Source organism: Athalia rosae, chromosome 4, assembly GCF_917208135.1.
Source record: "Athalia rosae chromosome 4, iyAthRosa1.1, whole genome shotgun sequence".
In the NCBI taxonomy this organism is placed as follows: domain Eukaryota; kingdom Metazoa; phylum Arthropoda; class Insecta; order Hymenoptera; family Athaliidae; genus Athalia; species Athalia rosae.
The window spans coordinates 913,037-933,243 of NC_064029.1; the positions used below are offsets into that span (position 1 = coordinate 913,037).

Sequence of the window (20,207 nt, forward strand, 5' to 3'; positions counted from 1 at the left end):
CGTTCAGCTTTTGTGCACATTTTCAAATTCACTCTAATTTTTTTTTTTTGTTTGTTTTCCCTCGGACTACCCCATACGTTGAAAGCCTCGCAGGCTTGCGAGTAATTCCCAGTGAAAAATAAATCCTGATACACGAATCACCCCTGAAAAGCAAACGGAAAAAAAAAATCATTTGCAAGGAAATTGTACGTCGCGTGAAGATCATCCAATATCCATGTTAATTTTCGTGCGACCCAATTTTTCACATTTTTTGTAAAAACTAATGGAAATAACATCGAGTCTGCGAACTCATTGCGATTGTTCGACTTTTTGATCCGATTTTTCATTTTTCAATCATCGGTCGAATGGAACGTAACCAGTGCCAAAATGGATACTGCATATCATCGATGATTTTCTGCTACGACGATGACACCGTGTGATAAATCGCGATGCGTTGGCGGGGATTTTTACGAGGTCATAGTTTACATAGTTTTATGCGTTCAACTATGCAACGTACCGACATTTAGGCACGTACCATTTGCAGTTCGCAGGGCGGTCGAATGTGGAGCGAGCTATAGAACGCATATCGGAGGGTCGTGCCAGCGTATTATTCACCGGAATGATTACATCTGTAAGGGTTGTACGTGTATAAATGTAATACCTGCCCGTGCACACGTAAAGCCATCGTACAGGTATCGTATGTTCGCTCCATCCACGTCAGCCTTGTACTCCTGAGTTCGATCCGTGGCTAGCGAATAAATTAGCGAAATATAACCAACCGTCACCGAAGTATAATATCGCTAAATATGGGGGCCGTGAATTTTTCGGTCAAGATTTTAGGCGATACATAAAAAACGCGAGGTCGACCATATTGTGGAGTATAAATTTGAGGAATCTGATTCGAATCGTTGCTCGGTTTCATTTTTTTACTCTTTTCCGTCATTACCCCTTGACTATTGTGCACGGAGAGAAAATTTTTTCGAGCACGTCGGAAAAAATTTCTTACTTTTTTGCAAACGGTATCACGAGTCGATAAGTCAGCGGAAAATCACGAGTCACTTGAAGGTATGCGAGAACATGTTGCAATTATTTGTAATTATCCTTATCGCGTTATGCGGTCTACCAGGTGGGTGGGTATCTGCATTACAATTCAGTTATGCTCGACCATATGTACGTTTTATCCATGAATTTGCATGCATTGCTGTGTAATTTAATTTCTGAAAGTTTATTTTCAAAACCCCAGAGTGTGTAAAACGAACGTTCAATTATTTCCCTTTTGCTTTTCAGTTATTGTCCACCTCGGTACACTTACGCGTTAATCGCAAAATTACCTCGACTCATCAGCACCGAGGGTATGAATAGGTTTCTCACGTATTGGAAAAAAAAAAAAAAAGAAAACTGGTGCCTCGAATAACGTGGAAAATATTTAAGAAAATTGAGGAGTTGTACCGCGGGTTTTCTATTGATTTAGATATGACTGTGTGCGGGACGATGACCTGTATACTTTGAATATTTCATGTTCCCTGAAAATTCTGAATTACGGGGGAAACGGTTCGTGGCCTTTGCATATAAATTCCAGACATTCAGTCAGTCAATCGGCATGAAGTTTTATTCACCGGAGGCTACACGTATGTAAAAGCTTTGGTATCTGTATGTATTATAGACATAATATATTATTACGTACTGTACGAGATTCCGGGCGCATTTCTTGGCGCGTCTGCGGGAGCTGGAGGAGAAAAATTATATACAAAATTGAAAAGATTTAAACGCGTACCCGCAACAAATCAACCGATAGGGAGTTATGAGTTTTTTTTTTTTTTTTCGAGGCAGAAATTTATGTTTTGCGTAAGTATAGATCGCAGAATGGCCGTACTCCTTTTTTTTTCATTACACGAAATAAATTAAGGGGGGAAAATTATGAATATGGAGATGAATATTTTCACGTGAAGAAGAGCACATTTTTCTTAAGATCGAAACGAATTTGAGGAAAATTCATCGGATTCACACTCTCAAAGTAATTAACGTATATTCAATATGATCTATTTTACATTACATACTTATCATTATACGTCACGCAGCCTCTGCAATTGCAGCGACGAACGAGCAACGGTGAATTTTTATTCAACGATGCTGCCGCATGTTGTTTGCGATTGTTAGTTTTTTAGTTTTTTTTTTTTTAGATTTTCATTTATATTTTACACAATTAGCTGGTGAACGAGTCGATTGGTAGGTAGGTAGGTACTTTATTAGATTTATCTTTATCTTTCTTCTTTGGTTTGTCTTTCGTTCGGCTTGTGCGTTTGATTCTGCAAAATTTTAACTCTTCCAATTTTATTCAACTAATTCCCGGCAGCTATTATATTATTAATTTTATGGTATGTGTATGATGGTATCACAAGTATATTTCATTCGCACAACACACGGGGTTATATAAACATAGAAACATACGAACACACATGATGCTCTACGTGTATTATATATATATATATACCTACGTTATGTACTTGTAATGATATATCGCGTGCCTAATCATTAAGATCGTATCCGACATGAATGCGATTTTGGTGACAGGTCGTGAAAGCGTTTTTTTCTTTTTTTTTTTTGTTTTCATTCCTGCAGCGATTCGATACACACACCATCTGAAAAAATTACTCGATCGTCTTCTAAAAGAAATTATTACGTCTACTCCTGACCGATTTGGAAGAAATTGCAAGAAGCTCATATTCTTGCGATCGTTGTACGATCTTACGTTACAATTTCGAAAGCAAAGTATCACGTCGGTATCCCGTCCGAACCGCTTTTTCAATTCGAGTAGTTTTTCAATTTTTCCACCGATCGACAAGAATAATTTCCTGCTGAAAAAAAGGCATTCGAATTATTTTCTTCGGGAGTGTTTTGAAAATTTGTCATTTTCAGGTGAATGTGCCCTAAACTTATCGTTCTAACGTGCCGATATTTTTTAAAACAAGCACCCTCTCATTCGCGTGACATTTGACGTTTATTACGATTTTCAAATATCCCATGTAAGCGACGTTACATCATTACTACGCATATTACGATCCAGTTTCCGCGTCGTTTTTATTTTTCTCATCTCCAACTTCTTCGACTTTTTAAACTTTTTCTTTCTATTCTTTTCCGGCTTTCGCCTCACAATTATCTTATGAAATAACTTTTCCCTAGTTCGTAGTCTTGGTGTACGTACAATATTTTCACGTTAAACCCCTATCATTTTTTATCCGCTCTCTCTCTTTTCTCCATATAATAAGTACCTACGTACGGATTTACTTCTTTTGTAATTTTAATTTTTTTTTTTTTTTGTCATTTATTTATTTATTAATTTTTTTTTTTTCTTTTTCTTTTTCTTAATATATGTTTTTACATAAGTATATATATATAATGATGATCAACTACTAATTTTTCTCGAAGCACTTTATTGCAGGTTTTTTTTTTTTTTTTATTTACGAAGCACTTATTGCGTTATCATTCTGAGGTTTATTTCGTGGGGAGATATTTTTTATTTATTTCTTATATCGTTACTTCTATTACTTTTGTATGTATATATACATATACTTTTCTTCTCGAAATCTTGTCATCAGTTTCGGGTTTTCTTCAATCCAATTAAAAACTATTCATTAAATAACATATCACAATTATTATTCATAAACACTTTTTTCTAGCGTTCGTCGATAGATAGAGGATTCATTATTATTATTATTCTAATTATTTTATTTTTTTCTCAATTAACATCGTCCAGTGGCGGGTCTTTGAATTTTTAACACCGAGAAAATTAATCGTTAGATGAAACGGGTTGATTAATTTTATTAGTTTCACCGCCAAACTTGATTTATTACACTCAATTTCGTGCGAGTTGCATTTTCTAAGTACACAGACGTGACTCCCACCAATTGGCACGCGAGCGATCTTTGGTTTTTTTTCTTCGATTCCTTCCATTGTTTATTCATCCATTTTATGTTATTCGTTAGTTCGTTTTAGCACTGTGGAAATACGTAACATACGGAATATGTTAAATGAAAATTTTATTCGTGTGTTTATATTATATTATGGGTGTATAATATTTTGATTCTATGAAACTGCAGTCTCTGATAAATAACGACGAAATTTGTGTCAATTTATACAAACTATATAGCGATGACAATGATAAGAATAATAATAATAATATGCTGACTTCCGAGCAATTTTATCAGCGGCGGAGGAAAATTACTTTTCTTACTCGTGTGTTATTATATCAAACATATAGTTGCATTCCCCGCGCGTTAAATTATTAGGATCGATAATCTTTTTTATCATACTCACTATGCAAAGGTCTTTCCGTTGATTAAAATTCGACCCTCTGCTGCTCTCTCCGCCTACTGGGTTCGTATATGGTACAATGGACAATTTTTACTAATCAATTTTTATTTCAGGTCTTTTTCTTTTGCTCGAATAATGTACAATTTTTACTTTTATCTCTCTCCTAATATACCGCCGATAATATTGTCCCATTCGTCTGAACTTCCTTTCGATTTATATTTATTAGGGTTACGAAGTATGTATTGCGATTCGAGGTCTGATAATCATATAGTTTTCATTGATTCAACATCGATGCTTTTAGAATAATTTTAGGCTTTCGATTCGGTTACTCCGACACGTCGAATGGTGTTATTTATTTATTTTTTTTTCATCAACGGGGTAATTGTTTCGTTTATAAAATGAGGCGACGTATCTTATTGTACCTCGTCAGTTTCAAAGTTCCACTCTTCCGTTGATTAAATTTTTCATTTCACGTACGATAATACCCGATCGCACGAATTAAAATCGTTGTCCATACGAATATTTTTTGTTCTCCCTTATTTTAATCGTCACTTTTCACCGTGTTCGTTTTGATAATCCGCACATTGTACGCAGTCATGTATCACCATTTTAGGCTCGGGTGGGTCTCTTTGTCTCGGATTAATTAGTTTTCGGATAATTTATAATAATTTAAATATATATCATCAACCTTAACTTCAGCCGGACTTTAATCCTGGGACGATTATCTTCGCGCGTTACGTCGACGGACGGGGCTACGCGTTACGCTGTGGCGAAATCGGTAGGAGCGGAACACTGGCAGGACCTTCCCCGTCGTCGAGCGACCGTCATACCGGCGTTTCGAAGGTCACCTGAAATCAGAAAATCCTCGTTACACGTAGCTCTGTCGTCCGGGTTTTTTTTCCCCGATAGATTTGCGACGAGGAGAAGAAAAGGAAATGATTGACCGAGGGCTCGCGAGTCCTGAGGTATTCGGATGGGAACGTTCGAAGGCCCTGGGTCGACGATTGCGATCAGAGTATGACCCAATTTTAAGAACTAGCTACCCCGATAAGAACGCATTAAAAACAAACGCGCATACTTGGCGAAACTCAGGAGTTCCTGCGGGCGTTCATCTCTTTTTTTCTTCGCCCGTGGAAAGACAGCTCATTGCCCACTTTTACGCGAAGCTGAGAATAAGAGAAGCAACGACACTCGACCCAAGACCACTTCAAGATGTCGTCCGTCTCACCCACGCCACCGGGGGAAACTAGACACCCTTGTTTATCCGGAGGTTATATATATAAGCTTGAGGTTTGTAAGTAACAATGAAATTATCGTAAAGCTCGCCGATATTTTAGGATCGCATTCGGGATGTCTCGCGCACCTCGGTGTCGCTACGCGGCGATTGAACGCTGTTGGGAAAAAAAAACTTTCACCGTTAGATAGGCTACCGCACACATTCTCGGAAGAAAAACTTTCTCTCCACCTCCGAACTTTCTGCATGAACGAGGGGGATGACGCGCGACGAACTGAAGAAAGTCTCTCCATAGAAATCGAGGGCTGAGAAACTTGGGCACTTCATACCGACCGTCCGACACATATGTCTTTTTCATCCGCGAAATCGTTTTTAACTTTTTTCCTACTCCTTCTTATTCCTGTACTTTTTTTGTTTCCGCGACTCTTACCTCGCGAGTCCCTTTTTTCGACCTCTTTCTCTCCAACTTCGGAGTCTGCGGCAGCAAACTGTAGTCGCCGCTGGTTCCTCCGCTGCGTTGTTTCGTCAACGGGGGATGCGTTATGGTGGGAACCCGAGGCGGTGGCGAAAACTGAGTCCCGTGGGGCAGCAGGGAGTAAGCGACGTTCGGCGTCACGGCTTGAATAAACGGAGAGGTCGGAGGGAAATGATTCGCTACTACCGGTGCCCAGTATTGATGAGAGTGTCGGGCCGGAGAGCTCCCTGAAACAGAAAGAAAACGTGCGACGCTCGGTCTCGGTGTCGGTTTTTCAAAGCCGGGTTCTCCATCTCCTGGCGATGATTCGTTGTTCTCCGATCTCTCGTCGATCTGAAACTCCGGTAATCGACGACACTTACTGTCGCTCCGTGGATTGCTGTGCCTCCTCTGGTTTTTCCACGTCGAAGAACGAACGCGACCGGCCGTCTCGGTATTCACAGCGTCTACGCTCAGGCTCCTGGCGACGCCTCGGTAAGGATTATTGGAGGCGTTCTCGCTGGCCGCCGCCACGCCGGCGAGTTGTTCGTTCAGAGCGTACAACTTGGAGGTGATATCCTTGCCTATTAAATTGTTCAGGACGACCTTGAGCAACGGCCTGTGCCTCAAAACTCGCACTAACTTTATTCGGGTCCAACAAATATAGGTGCTGGATTCTTCGGCGCGTACCGTGACCTGGAAGGAATCGTCAAAGTTTTGGTGCGCCGCTTCCCATTCCGGAGAATCAACGAATTGGTAAGCTCTCACGTAGTGCAAGTGAGTACTGTCACAAGTCACCGTTAATCTAGGGAGGGGAGAAGAGAAAAAAAATTTTTTTAACATCCTTCCAACGAATCGGACATCGAACTGCGATGAAAAAATTTCTATTCGATTCCGCTTACTTTCCGCGCAGGAGTATCGACAGTCTTTCGTCGGCCGGCGTGACACCTTCCGTAGCGTACGTTTGCCCCGGATCCAGTTTCAGTATTCTTGCTTCCTTGGCGAGTTCTTGAAAATGCTTTTTACTGACTCTGTACGGTTTGAAAAGTTTCAAATAGAGCTCGGCGAGTTCGGGACTCAACGCAGGTGGTAGAAAACGACAGGCGAGAATCAGCGAATGAATCCCGTTGAGGAGACCGAGGGCTAGACACCACAGCATCGCGTCCAAAGCGCATATCGTGATTCCTGCCCAGAGTGCGGCGAGCATAAAACCAGCGGTAAGGAGCGTCCTCAAGGCCAGAACGGAGGCCTTGAAAGAGCGTGGTACCAGGAAGGCTGCCGCGAAGAAGATGTTCGCCGCCTGGAATGAAGAAAAAAGAGTAAGGATGAATCCTCCCCGTAGCATCGGCCGGGGAAGGAAGTAATCCCGATAGATTACCTGAAAAAGTTTATGCTGCGCGGATTCCCATTCGTCGCAGTAACTTCCGTTAATGAGTACGGTGGCGTTCAGTCTCTCGGTGATGTTGCTGGATTCCGTGGTGTTCCACGCGTCTACCCACAGTTCCGTGTAATTCAAATCAACCATGGAGTAACCGCCGAGGTCACCGATGCCGCTGTAGTTGAATGCGTAACTCTCCGTGGAGGAGGAGGTCGTCGTAGAGGACGTTGAAAACGTCGTCGTGGACGTTGTAGCGTCGCTCGAGTTCGCCATTTTTCGTCGTTGGCGCGTGGTACGGGCCATCACCAGCTCCTTCGCCTTAATTGGGATTCGGTGGTTCAAAAATTTTACAGACGAAACGCGTCGGCTCGCTTCACCTTATAAGTACAAGAGCTGCGAGAACTGAACTGAAATAAAATTCAACGGGAACGACCGTCTGTCGCGTCCGCTGTTTCCTTTCGCTCGAATCGCACGGTGGTATCGGTATCGTAATAGGAAGAGCAGCTGTTACCGAAGCGAGTCGTTACCTCCTGTGTACAACCTCCGCTCAATCAGGAGGAAAGTGTACGCGGGGCTATTCCGGGAAGGAGAGTTAGTGGATTGGGCGTGTAAGGGATTTCGTACGGGGTGGGCGGAGAAGAATATAGAAGGGCGATAACCGACGCCGGTTAGCAGGCGAGCGGGCAGATTGTGTAACCAGAGCAAACACAATATGTATTATCCACCGAACAACTACCGCACGTAGTCCCATTCGGAGCTTTTTTCCGTCATCTTTTTTCGTTCGTACGCGAGAAGTTCGCGTCCGATCTGAAAAGTGTTTGACGGAGAAAAAAAAAAAAAACAAAAAAATAAAAGAATTAACGCGGACGGATATTTTTCCAGGACTCGCGGAAGTATCGAAGATTAGAGGGAAACGGGGGTGCGGATGAGATGTAAGCGCGAGCGCGATCCGGAGGACTTTGCGATGTTCCGCAAGAGCGGAGGAGAAAGAGAAAGAGAGCGCGGGGAAAGTTGAGGAAATTATAGCGTCGAGGGTGAACGTTGAACGTTATGCGCTCCGCTCGTCGATATAGGTATAGGTATAGGTATAGGTATAGGTATAGCCGGAGCGGAGGAGGAATGTCAGAGTCGTATAAAGTGTAATATATACCTCCAGTTTCAGTTCCTAAGGGATGAGCGGCGTGTTTCTCTCCGAGTTCACTTTGAAACCTACGCCGTATCAAGTTGACTCGCTTTTCGCGTATAGGCGCAACGTGTATATACGTACGTACGTATGTTGTATTATATTATATTATACGTAGTTTGTTTCCCGTTCCGGACGCATTATAATGGCTCTCCAAACGTCGCGTCCGCATTAACCAGCGTTCGTCGTGTAGGGACAACCAATGATATTTGCGCAGTAATTACAACGCGATGAAAGCCTCACCAAAGGCTTTTACGAGCGCTCGACAATTCGTACCAACTTCGTACCCTGTGTACGTATACCATCCTCATGCCTCCGCGATGTTAACGTATTATAATTAGAACGAATCTCTCCTCCCTCCGGAATTAAAGGGGAAAAAAATCAACGAGACTTTCTCATTATCGCGCGACTCGCGATCACCTTCGCGTCTTTTGAAATATCTTCCAGCCAAAATGTCGCGCGCATACGTACGCGGAGTGCAAGGGTTGTAGGCGTAGCAGGGCTCGTAAACTACCCCCAGGTTACCAGGATTATCGCTTTTCTCTATTAGATAAGATCGCCGGTTGCGGGCTCTACGGGTGGTCCCGATGATGAAATGTTCTCGATTTCAACATCGTGATGGATTTCACGTGCGGCACATAGGAAAATTCCATTCCTAAGCGATCTGCGGGAAGATTTGCATTTATATCCTCTATGTATATATCTACCTAACCACAATCCTCTTAACTCAATATACTTCTCATGTACCTTTGCGACCTCATTCGTCTGACATTGATCTTCGATCGGCACGAAAATATCCTTTGCACGGCTACCGGGGTACCCGGCCCTCGACGTTGAGCACTTTTGAATCTTAACTAACCTGCTCGTGAAAACTGCTGCGAGTTGTAAAGTAAAAAAAAACTACAATAAATAAATACAACTACGATCAATCTATCAAAGGAACAAGTATACACCGGAGTAATGATCTACGATAGGTAATCAAAGACAATTTTTATTAAAAAAATCATTTCGAATAAAACTGGGGGATGAATCGATCAAAATTTTGAACACCTATGGAGAGTCGCTGTGACGCGTTACCTATCAAAAATTGATAGCCCTCGTAGGCCCTTATTTGATTTTGATTGTCGTGAATTGCAGGTTTATATTATCTGACATTACGATATCACAGGAAGGGTGGTATTTCTTTTTTCTCACGTCTCGCTCCCCCTCAGTTGCGGTGTGAATCTTGTTAGCGGGTTGAGTAATATCGGTGAAAAGTTTCCTGATTTTTGTAAACGGTGACACGCACGTGTACAAAAGTTGTACAGAAGCGATTTCCTCCTCTACGTCGAGCATTAACGGTTCCAACTGCTACAGAAAATTATCATTATTCGTTCGATTTTTTTTATCTACCTTTTTTCCGAAATATTTTTCATCACGCTATCACAGGATATTCGGGTAACACGTAAAGGGCTAATTAAGATCTCCGATCTATACGCGGCCTATATTTGCATAGGGAAACAGGGAAGTGAGAAAATCAGAATTTTCGATCATCGCGGCCCACGTTATATCATAACCGAAGGAGATAATTAATCACCCCTAGAAGACGTCGGAAAAAATCTAGTTATGCAAAGACCCTCGTCAATAATCGGTGTGCTTCGCATCGACTCATTAAAGAAGACAAATCGAGTTGCGTGTTTTCCAACTGGGCAGAATCTTTGAATACCTGCGAAAAAGTCAGCGATGCAAAATGATGGCCAAATGAATTTATTTGCCGTTAAAATCGGAGACGGTTCAACCGGAGTGAAGAATTCCTAGTGAAAAGATACGTAACGTTTGTAAGGGTTGAAGTTTTCTTGTTGTAATCTCATCGGAATTAAATCTGATTAGCGAAAAGTTACCATCGCGGAAATATCGTCGAATTAGATCCGCAACCGATAAACCGAATCGGAATAACGTTTGCGGACTATTCGAAAAATACGTATGGATTGTCCCTCGTATTTCTATCCATCGATTCACCCTTCATCGTTCATTCGTCGCGCGGGCATTCGCAAGGGTTGTAAACGTTTATGACACGTGAAAACGTGACGTTGAACGTCATCGAGGATTATACGGTGAGACTTAGTAAATGTCAGGGAAATGTTAACGGGACGCGTGGAGGACCTCGTAAGGATTTATAAACTCCGCTCGACTAACGACCAAATAATTACCATACGCGACGCGGTCATTCTCCGTACGTCTCTATGTTTTTTATTCAAAGTAGGAAAACCAGAGACACTGGCGCAAAGCTGAAAACACGGCGATTCGCGTCTGCCAAATAAATGTGAGAATAACGGAAAGGGAAGAAAAAGAACTAAATGCAAGACAACTAAAGAAGTGCGCCGATTTATCGAGAATGTGAAACCGTGTCGAGGCCAACGCGTGGGGAGGGGACGGTAGAGCCGATCCGAAGGGGGTAAGGCGTGGAACGGCAGCGGGAGGTACTGGCAGGGTGACCAAGTTTTGCGCCCTTCATCCCTTACGCGCGTCGAGGCATTTGGCCGGGGACCAACGCCGGACTGTCAACGTGCTTGCCAACCAAACGCGCGTAAATTATAGTTACGTCACAACGGGAGCATGGAATCCAGTTTCGTCGTGCCAAGAGATTAAGTTTTGCGCTCGCCACCCCCGGAACACAACCGCCGTCGGAAGGTTCGGGAAGGTTTAGCGTAGATGCGACTGCGGATACGCGGCCCGAATTAGCAAAAATTTATCCCATTCCGTCGTTCGGATTTTTTCGAGAACTTCCACCGCCGAGGGATCCCGCGGAAATCGAATTGGTAACGATAATAGGGAATCGTCGAAGACGCGTTGTTTTCGAAGTGGAAACGTGATTATTCTAGCGGAAAACTGCTCGTCCACCTATACGTAGGTACACCTAGAGCCGGTGCATGGCGAAGAATGCCTCGAAAACAATTTAATTCGATCAGACTCCCCTTCCCTCGTTAACATCGATCGGATTTTATTTTAATTGTTTTTCGCGCGAACAGTCGGCTTCGGCGTACGCCGCCTCTCCAGACGTTATAAGGGACGGGTGATTCAACCTTTCGCCGATCCCACCGAGTGTGAAATGTTGAGTATAAATTCAGTTAAGAGTAGGTCATCGTCGCGTGTTGACAATCCCAGCCGAGTTATTTATCAAACGGCATAATGAACGGTTCGCGCTAACCTGGCGTAAATCATATCGTACCTAATCAACACCTTGCGCCGGTTATATCGATGAAAATTTTTCGCCATCCGATGCACGCGGACCCCCGGCTGCTGCACTTTTCATATCGCTAACGAGTGACCTATACGCGGACGAACTGCACCTGGACGGGATAATTAATAGGACACGGAGTCGACCGGATGAAATATGAATGACGGATCACCGCGGAGCGAACGACGGGAAAATAAAAATAAAATCGATCGATCCTACGACCCACTGGCATTCGTCGATAAAAATTCGTAGGGGCTCTCCATTTTATCCTAATTTATTCTCTTTATCCTCGAATGTCCATTCCCGAATTCGGACGACGGAGAAATAAAATTTACACGGAGGGAGAGATCATTCGATCCACCTATAATTTCCAGATACTCAACGGTAGCCCGTCAGCTCTGGCTTCTGAGGTTACCGTTCGGATGTGTAATCAATTGTACTCGAACATATGCGACATTCGGAAACCGGTGCGTTGGCAGGACAATATTCCCTTACCGCAGAGCCACTTGGCGGTTGCAATATGATTTGCGACGCGTCCGGCCAACAATTTCAAACCGATCCTGCGGACGGGATCCCACGTCGCCGTACGTCATTCGCCCCGATTCACGTTAAGTGCGCCCTGAATTATTATTAATTGTATCATCGTCGTCATTTTCATCGTCGGCGACGGATGCATCCGTACGACTCACCGTTGCATCGTCGTTAGTTCGCCAGTGAAAGAATCGACGAAACGTTATTTGAATCGGATAGCCCGTGATTCGGTCGAGCATCTTATTTAACTCCGAACGTGAAATTAATTCATTTAATTACACGGCGGATCGTGTCCATCGTAATTGAATTCACCACACGCTGCACGGGCGCGTATAATTAACCTTGAACAATTATCCGACGCGGGGGGGGGGGGGGGGGGGGGGTATAATTTTCTGTTCAAAATTGCACGTTTCAGATTCTCCGTATATAAGTTGAAAAACGTTTACAACCGACGGAAATTATAATTTTCTCGAATGAGGCCACTGCCGGATTTTCCAACGGCTACGTGTGCCACATCGAGATACGAGATTCACGATCCGCGGCAACGAGCATTAAAATACTTTGCAACACTAATAATAATTGTGACAATAATAATACTTACAGCTGTTACAAACAAACTCGACTATAATAAAGCTTCGTTAACTGCAGCGCCATTTCGTACTGTACACATTCACGAACTCGGACGAATGCACAATTTGTTCGTTATTATAAACCTCGGCCATTTGTGGTTGAAAAAACTAAGTTTATTAATAGTAATAATCTTGTTTCTATTTGTTCTTTGGGAAACATTTGAGGGGGAAAAATTAGAGTATAGCCACCGGGTGGTCGTGGAAAAATGAGCTCGATTACGTCGAGTGTGAATTAAAAAAAAGGTGCGTGTCGACGAATGTCCGCCGCGATTTTTATTATCGGTGACCTATTTTCAAATCTGGGTAAAAGCTGACTGACTGACGCGTGACCGAATTCCACCGTGCACTGTGAATAAAAACCAGACAAATGAAGCGTTTGTTCTGTTTTTGAAACAGAAAAAAAAAAAAAAAGATATATTACCAAAAAATACTTCATCTACTGGCGAAAAATATACGATTGGAACAAAGGCCTCGTATCAATTCACTGCGGGGATGACGACGAGTGAGGCTGGGATACGCCGATTGTCTCGATTTTCTTTTGATCTAGGGGATGAATTATGTCTTGAGGAATTGCACGAATCTACGTTACCTGACCAAAACTTGAAGGGGAGAAAAAAATTAAAAAAAAAAATAGATTTATTAAACACAGGGAAGAAATTGTTTTATAATTGCCATCGCGGGACACGAGAGGAAGGAGCGATAACAATTTGAAAAATGAATCGGTAATTAGCGAAGCCTTATCTCAACAGCCCCGATGAAATCATGCTATCACGTGAATCGCGCTCAACATACCCACCTACTTCTCGGTGTCGCCCGTCTGCATCTTGGCACCGACTTTTAAGAAGTGAAAAATATTTCTCTCCAGAGGGACGCGGGTGTATGTAAACTTCTCGGCGAGTGACGAAAATTTCTTGATATTCCAAAACCGAAATGAAAGTTTCCCTAATTTTTTTCTCCAGTCAGGCGAAAGGAGAATAAAAAATATCCAACGAATCGGAGCGTTCAACTTTTAATAAGGCCACTCTCTGCACAAAGTGAGGAGGTTGTATTCATATATCTAAATTGATATCAGCGCGCGTTATGTTAATTAATCCTCAGCTCCTTCGTGACCCTCTCCGTGCGGATGTATAGCCTAACAGAGAGTAGAATAATAAGAGAGCCGCGCGGATATGTGTGTTCGAAGTTTTCGCTGGTCGTGTTGGAGCCGTAATCTCCTAGAATTTTGCCACGGGTCAGGGTGAATGGGTGACGTCATGTCTAGGCGTGGTGATCGACGTCATTCCCGCAGGTGCCTCCGAGGGTATGTATCGCGTAATCTACTACTCGTACACGTTCGACTGGCTCGGCCCACGAAATGTGAAAATTATCGTACCAGCTGAACGGGCGTTGGCGTGAAAATTTTTATTCGCAATATCCGTAAATTTTTACAGGGGCGTAATGGCGAAAACAATCGCGAGACAACGCGGCTTCACCTTTGGTACGGAGGCGAGAGACGACACGTGACGACGGAACCGATGGTTAACCCTCTCCTCTTCCCTTTATAACGCGCTACCGCCGGAGAGGATGTAAATCCGATACGCGATGTATAGACTGTTCGGAATTACTGGCACTCGCGACTAATTACTTCAGTCGTTGGATGAATACCTCATGATTATACAGGTACTGTAGGTAATACCCCTCGCTGCGAAATGAAATAGAAATTACGCGCCGTAACAAAGGATAAAAATTTCTTAACGAGATAATGAGTTTTTAATAGAGTACTTGATGTACAAATAAAACTACAGCAGGAATCCTCTTACTTCGCCATCTCTCTCTTTTTTTCCATCACTTTTTCTCTCTATAGTAATTTTTTTTTTTTCTTTTTATTCGCTGAAATTTACGGACTTTTAAATTCCACTCCACGTTCCGTAGGAGAGTTACGGCAGGCCCCTGCGTCGTGTCACTGAGAAACTAATGGAGACCTAATTAAGCGTGACATTAGCAGCCCACGTGACCATGGATTTTCCAGCATCCGGGTGTCTCGGCAATGATAACGAATGAAACTCGGGGAGAAATGCTTACGTACATATCTACATCAGGTCCATGTACTACATAGGTACACGCGCGCACACACACACATACCCGCGTATTTGTACGCCAGAAGCAGACTCGCGAAGGGGATGGAATTCTTCGCGGTAGTCGTAATCGGCAATTGTTCGTCCAGATACGCCTCTGCCCAGGGGTTCTTTGGTGGAATGGAAACAAGTGTAAAAGCGGAGATATATATACGAAATATAGAGGAGGGCAGGGGTTCCCTTCCGGACGGTTAAGGCCGCGACATTTCTATCTCCTCGGACCTTGAATGTATACGTTTGGGTAACGGAGCGCCATAATTTCACCCTCTCCAGACCCTGGAATTCGAATCTCCGACATTCTTCTCCCTCTACAATCGTCGTCCTACCGTTCCAGATGTATCTGAAATTTGAACATTTCAAAATACGGGGACGCATCGTCTGCGAAAGAAACAGCTTCCTTTGCTCCGTAAAGTGTCAGCCGGTGCTGGGAGACAGAACCTCGTAATGGCAAGGAGGTGTACTATACGTATAGGTACAATGCCGAATCGATACGTTACACACCTATAGACACTCGGATGTATATATGTACCTATATACGTCCATTATATGTTCTCTTATACCGAGTTTAAAGATTCCCAACGGACCAATCGATAACTCAATATCCACCCGCTGGAAAACCCTAACCAACCGTGGTACTTCATCTTTTCCGGGCAGTACTAACGACCGTTCAAGTTTCCGTTTTTCAACCAACTGCAACTGGCGAAGAAATTTCAGGCCGAATCCTCTGATCTTTTCTACTTCCCCCCACCCCCCCTCCCCCCGGATATCCCAGGGGGGTATTTCACCTTTGATTTCGGTAAGATGCAAAACAGATGTAACGAAGGACCGCCTCGCATCGTCCCAAAAAATGGATCGTCGTTAATTCGAGTTGACGAATTTATTCGTCACTTATCTTTCGCGCGTACGTGGAGTGCACACGACGGTGTTCCGGATGTAATCGTATTTGTTATTCGTATTTATTCTACCTATAAAATGCGACGCGAAGAGACGGGAATAGTGGTCATTAATTACACGAGACGAGGTATATAAAGTAGAACGGCGTAGAACGGAATATATGAATTAAACGCGCGTTGTATGTTTTTCCGCGAGGGTAGTTTACGTCTATTCTCCATTAAGGGAAAATTTCAACAAAACGAGAAATAGGAGGAAAACAATAGGGGGGGAAAAAGCGAGCGCAGCAGACAGGAAGATGCGGGGAAATGAAAGCAAGAGGAGAAAAAAGAGAGCGGAAAGAAAAATGAGAAGTGGGATGTACGTCGGGATGAGCCTCGGAACTGTTCTCGCTTGTCACGTGATATTATTAGAGTGTCGTAGCGTATACAGTCGATGTCATAAACGAGAGATATCATCGTCATCCTCGTGGTGAACTAGTTCCATTGAATATAAATGATAGTCCGACCAATTACTTTGTGAACTATCGTTATGTACACCTAGAGACGGGGCGTACACACGAGTATAACCTGCGGACAGGTTGTACGTACTGGGTGTTCCGACAAAAAGTTATTGCCATTTCACGTGACGTTCCGATAGCCGCTGAATCTACATTCGACGAAACGCCTTTCGTTCCGAGCGAAGGACAGCAACTCGCAATAATTCCGACCGACTTCCGGAACGTTTTTTATTCGCCCTGCGATCCGCTGCGTGGTTCGTTCAATCGCCTACTTTTTCCGCAGAGACCCGAATCGTAATACCTGCAGCGAGTTGGCTCTGCGAAAGAACTAATTAAAATTAAGTGCTACGCACGGGGTGAACGGATGCCCGTAGCGTACGGTTATAGCCGGCAGCTCCCCATCACCCGCACTCGTGATTCCGGAAATTGTATTTTTCTCGCTCACAGGTTGCAACATCAGCGGCGATCGTTCGCGAGAGCTTGAAAATATGTTCGACCGTTTACGATCCCATTATTACCATACGTTTGAAGGAGATTCCTCTCGCGCTACGTGCAGAGATTGAAAAATTCTACCGGATCTGCATAATATTTTCACATTCGAAGTCGGTACGTACGTACCACGTATAAGATACTGTTTCGGTCACGGGACATTAGGCGGCCATTAAGCGTAACAATATTGCCGAAATGACAAAGAGGCTTTTTCTGTCGCGTGGAAAGGAACGAAATGAAAATATATTTTCTCTCGCCCTATATCCCGTATAATGCACAGTTGTAGCCAGGCAAGAACTGCGGATAGGATAGGGGTTTAACAGCTCTCTCTCTCTCCTTTTTCGAGACAGATAAACGCACCTATATGTATAGAATATTCTCGCCCACGCTCGAGTTGTCACGAACAAAAGCGGAAAAACTTTTTCCAAATAACGACGACGTGAATCCAGAAGCGGAGGGTCGCAGCGTACGGAAAAATGTCGATATGCCGCCGCGAGGGCGTCGCCTTCGACAAATCAAGTCGGATCGAACCTTGCGGACCTCGCAATTCGATCCGCTTTCCGATTATTTCCACCTTTGAGGGATACGACCTCACGGCGGCGCATGGACGGTGATTAAAAGAAAAAAACATCGTACGAATATCCACCCAGGTATAACGTGAATCTAATTCGAAGACAACTTTGTCCGTATGAATAACTTACGACGCGTTCGGTAATGACGAGTGGCCGTGCGAAGAGAAATATTTAATGACCAGATAGACCCGACTATAAAGCAGAGAAATTATTCTCTCCGTTCGTACTCGACGATACGAAACGAAACGTACGTACATGTGCATTTGTCGCTGCAGAGCCACAAGTGTCCGTTGTACGTACACCAAATATACCCGGGCTGTAAGACATCGTCGAGGATTTTGTGGGCGTCGGTCGGCATTAGTCGCCAAGATATAACCGCGCTGATGTCGAGAATCCCGACGTCATATAGAAAATAAGAGGTGAAATTTGTGGCAAATTACGTCATGATATATTAGATGTTCTTCTGGTTTCAGTTTTTTTCCTCTGAAAAAAATAATCAAGAAAAAAAAGAAAAAAACTTAAGCTGCGGTAGCCCGCGTTGGTATTCCTTTCGTTCGTTGGTTTGGCTTTTTAGTTTGTACCAGTTTGTGTACCTCGAATTCCTGTTAAAAAAACTTTTCATTTATCATCGGACACGAGGGGACCAACTCGAAGGGTGCACCGCGAAGGAACCGTATCGTATTATAATTTGATTAATATGTCATTCTGACAAATGTCTCGGGGAAGCAAGTGACACTCTCTGTACCAGCGAGAATACTGGATGACAATCGTTTCAAAACTGGTCTGCATTTTTTGTACGGTCGATACACCCGGGATATTTATTTTAATTTAAAAAATCTTAATTAATCAATTGCTCAATTGAAATCGCAGCGGAGACAAGTTTTCATCGATATGGTCAACTCTAACGAATCACGAGTGCGGGTAATTATAAGTTTTGCGAACAGACGTGATGTAATAATAGTGCAAACGGTGCTTGAAATCGCACAATTGATGGAATGTAAGGAGCTATTTGTTGAGGGATTATTCCAACAGCTCGACGGAGTAGATTCGGTAAAGTTTCCTGCGAACATTAAACGACGTTTCGTTGGCTACGACTACGCATACTGTGACGCTTGGATAGATTTACAAAACACGCGATCAGGTGAATATGATCCGCAATAAAGCCCCCCCCCCCCCCCCCCCCTCTTATCGCAGCCCTTAATTTTTTCTTACTTCGCCAGTCTGATTCGACGCCATCTCGCATAATCGTCTAAATCCTGCACGATTCCGATGCACATCGAGTTGAAAATTTATTCATTTATTTATTCGACCGAGCACTCTGTATAAATTTTATACGATCCTATGTAACTTTGGAAAACAGCTGCGGGCGAAATACCGTGGCAAGCGAATGATTCGAGTTTGAAACGTTTTAAACTAATTTCAAAATTAGAAACAGGTGTGCGTAGGTGTGTACGATACAAATCGCTTCGAACTTCGAAAAGGGAAGGGAGTCCGGTCCGGCCTTTTTGTCCGTTCAACGCGCCGGGCTCGCGAAATGGAATAAGGTGGAGGAATCCGACTCACAAGCGAAACTCGCCCTGTACAACGTGGAGTGCGCGGAGGTATATAAGCCGCCGTTTCCTACAACTCGAGCGCGCAACCGTAACACTTAAATATTATATTATTTCCAGGGAGTTTTCATTGTCGTCTGGTAGGGATCTTAAACTTCCGACAAACTATTATAAGGTGGTACAATATACGAGGGTAATATGGAATAAAAAAGATGTTCTTAAAGCGAGCTTATCCAGCGGCAGGATGAAATTGTTTTGCAACTTTCGCTCCTTCAACGCCGCGTACGTAGACGGCATCTTCCAACTTCTCATTGTTCGGCAGCGTAGCGACGAGGTGGGCGAACGAAAAAGAAATCGGCTCGTTTTAGGGAGGAATAAAAGCTGAACGCGCGTCAACGAATCTCGGGAAAGTTTCATTATCGCGAAAACTATAGCAAGGCGAAGCTTACAATAGAGGCAGAGCGCGTTATACCTATAGCCAGTTCTCAGTCGTTATCCGATAAAACTGTGGAGTAATCATTATAAGCGAGTTATAAGTGAGTTTAAACAGCCAATTCGAAGGCTTACGATTAGAGCTTTGGCTCTTTCTCGTACCCAACCCCTCGACCGTATCGCACCCCGTCGAATAAATCGATCCGATTCTTCGGCAAATCCCCGAGACGGAGATGTCGAGTTTCCGACGTCGCACGTACGCGCGAAGGTAACGAGATAATTAACTTCTACGTCATTTGACAAAAATCTTGTCCCCGGGTACGGGGTGTGCGAAGTCCTCCCCGCAGCCCCGACGTCCTTGAAAATTCCACAGCCGACTCTATCCGCCCGTACACCAGATTACGATTCAACCGTACGAACGAGATCGTCGGTCGAGAATCGACGCGTCGCGTTTCACGCGAATGGAAAATAGGAGGATATTTTGAAAAACGCGAGTAAATCGTCGGCGCGCCCGCGGGGGCGCGTGATGAAAAAGTAGTCGAGGAAAGATGCTGCGAACGACGTAGGAGTCTCGGTGAGGGTAGGCAGGTTTGGTATGCCACAGGGTCGCGTCCCGTTCAGGGTTCCTGGCGGGACGCGCGGGCGCGGTATATCGTCGGGCTATCGACCCTCGACTTTGGCGCTCGGAATCGTGCGGTCTGCCCTACCCGCCTGCAACAGCACCGCCGTACCATCGATACGACC

At 43.8% G+C, this 20,207-nt stretch overlaps 1 protein-coding gene across 1 annotated transcript in view; it reads right to left on the reverse strand.

Moving 5' to 3' along the window:
• LOC105687481 (blood vessel epicardial substance-like) overlaps positions 1-20,207 on the reverse strand; it is a 25,464-nt gene continuing 5,257 nt past the window's right edge. Inside the window, exons 3-7 of the mRNA XM_020853198.2 lie at positions 7,357-7,674; positions 6,881-7,278; positions 6,362-6,783; positions 5,955-6,226; positions 1-5,138 (exon numbers count right to left, since the gene is read on the reverse strand). Coding sequence (XP_020708857.2) covers positions 5,115-5,138; positions 5,955-6,226; positions 6,362-6,783; positions 6,881-7,278; positions 7,357-7,659 — 1,419 coding nt within the window. The 5' untranslated portion in view covers positions 7,660-7,674 and the 3' untranslated portion in view covers positions 1-5,114. The remainder of the gene's footprint in view (positions 5,139-5,954; positions 6,227-6,361; positions 6,784-6,880; positions 7,279-7,356; positions 7,675-20,207) is intronic.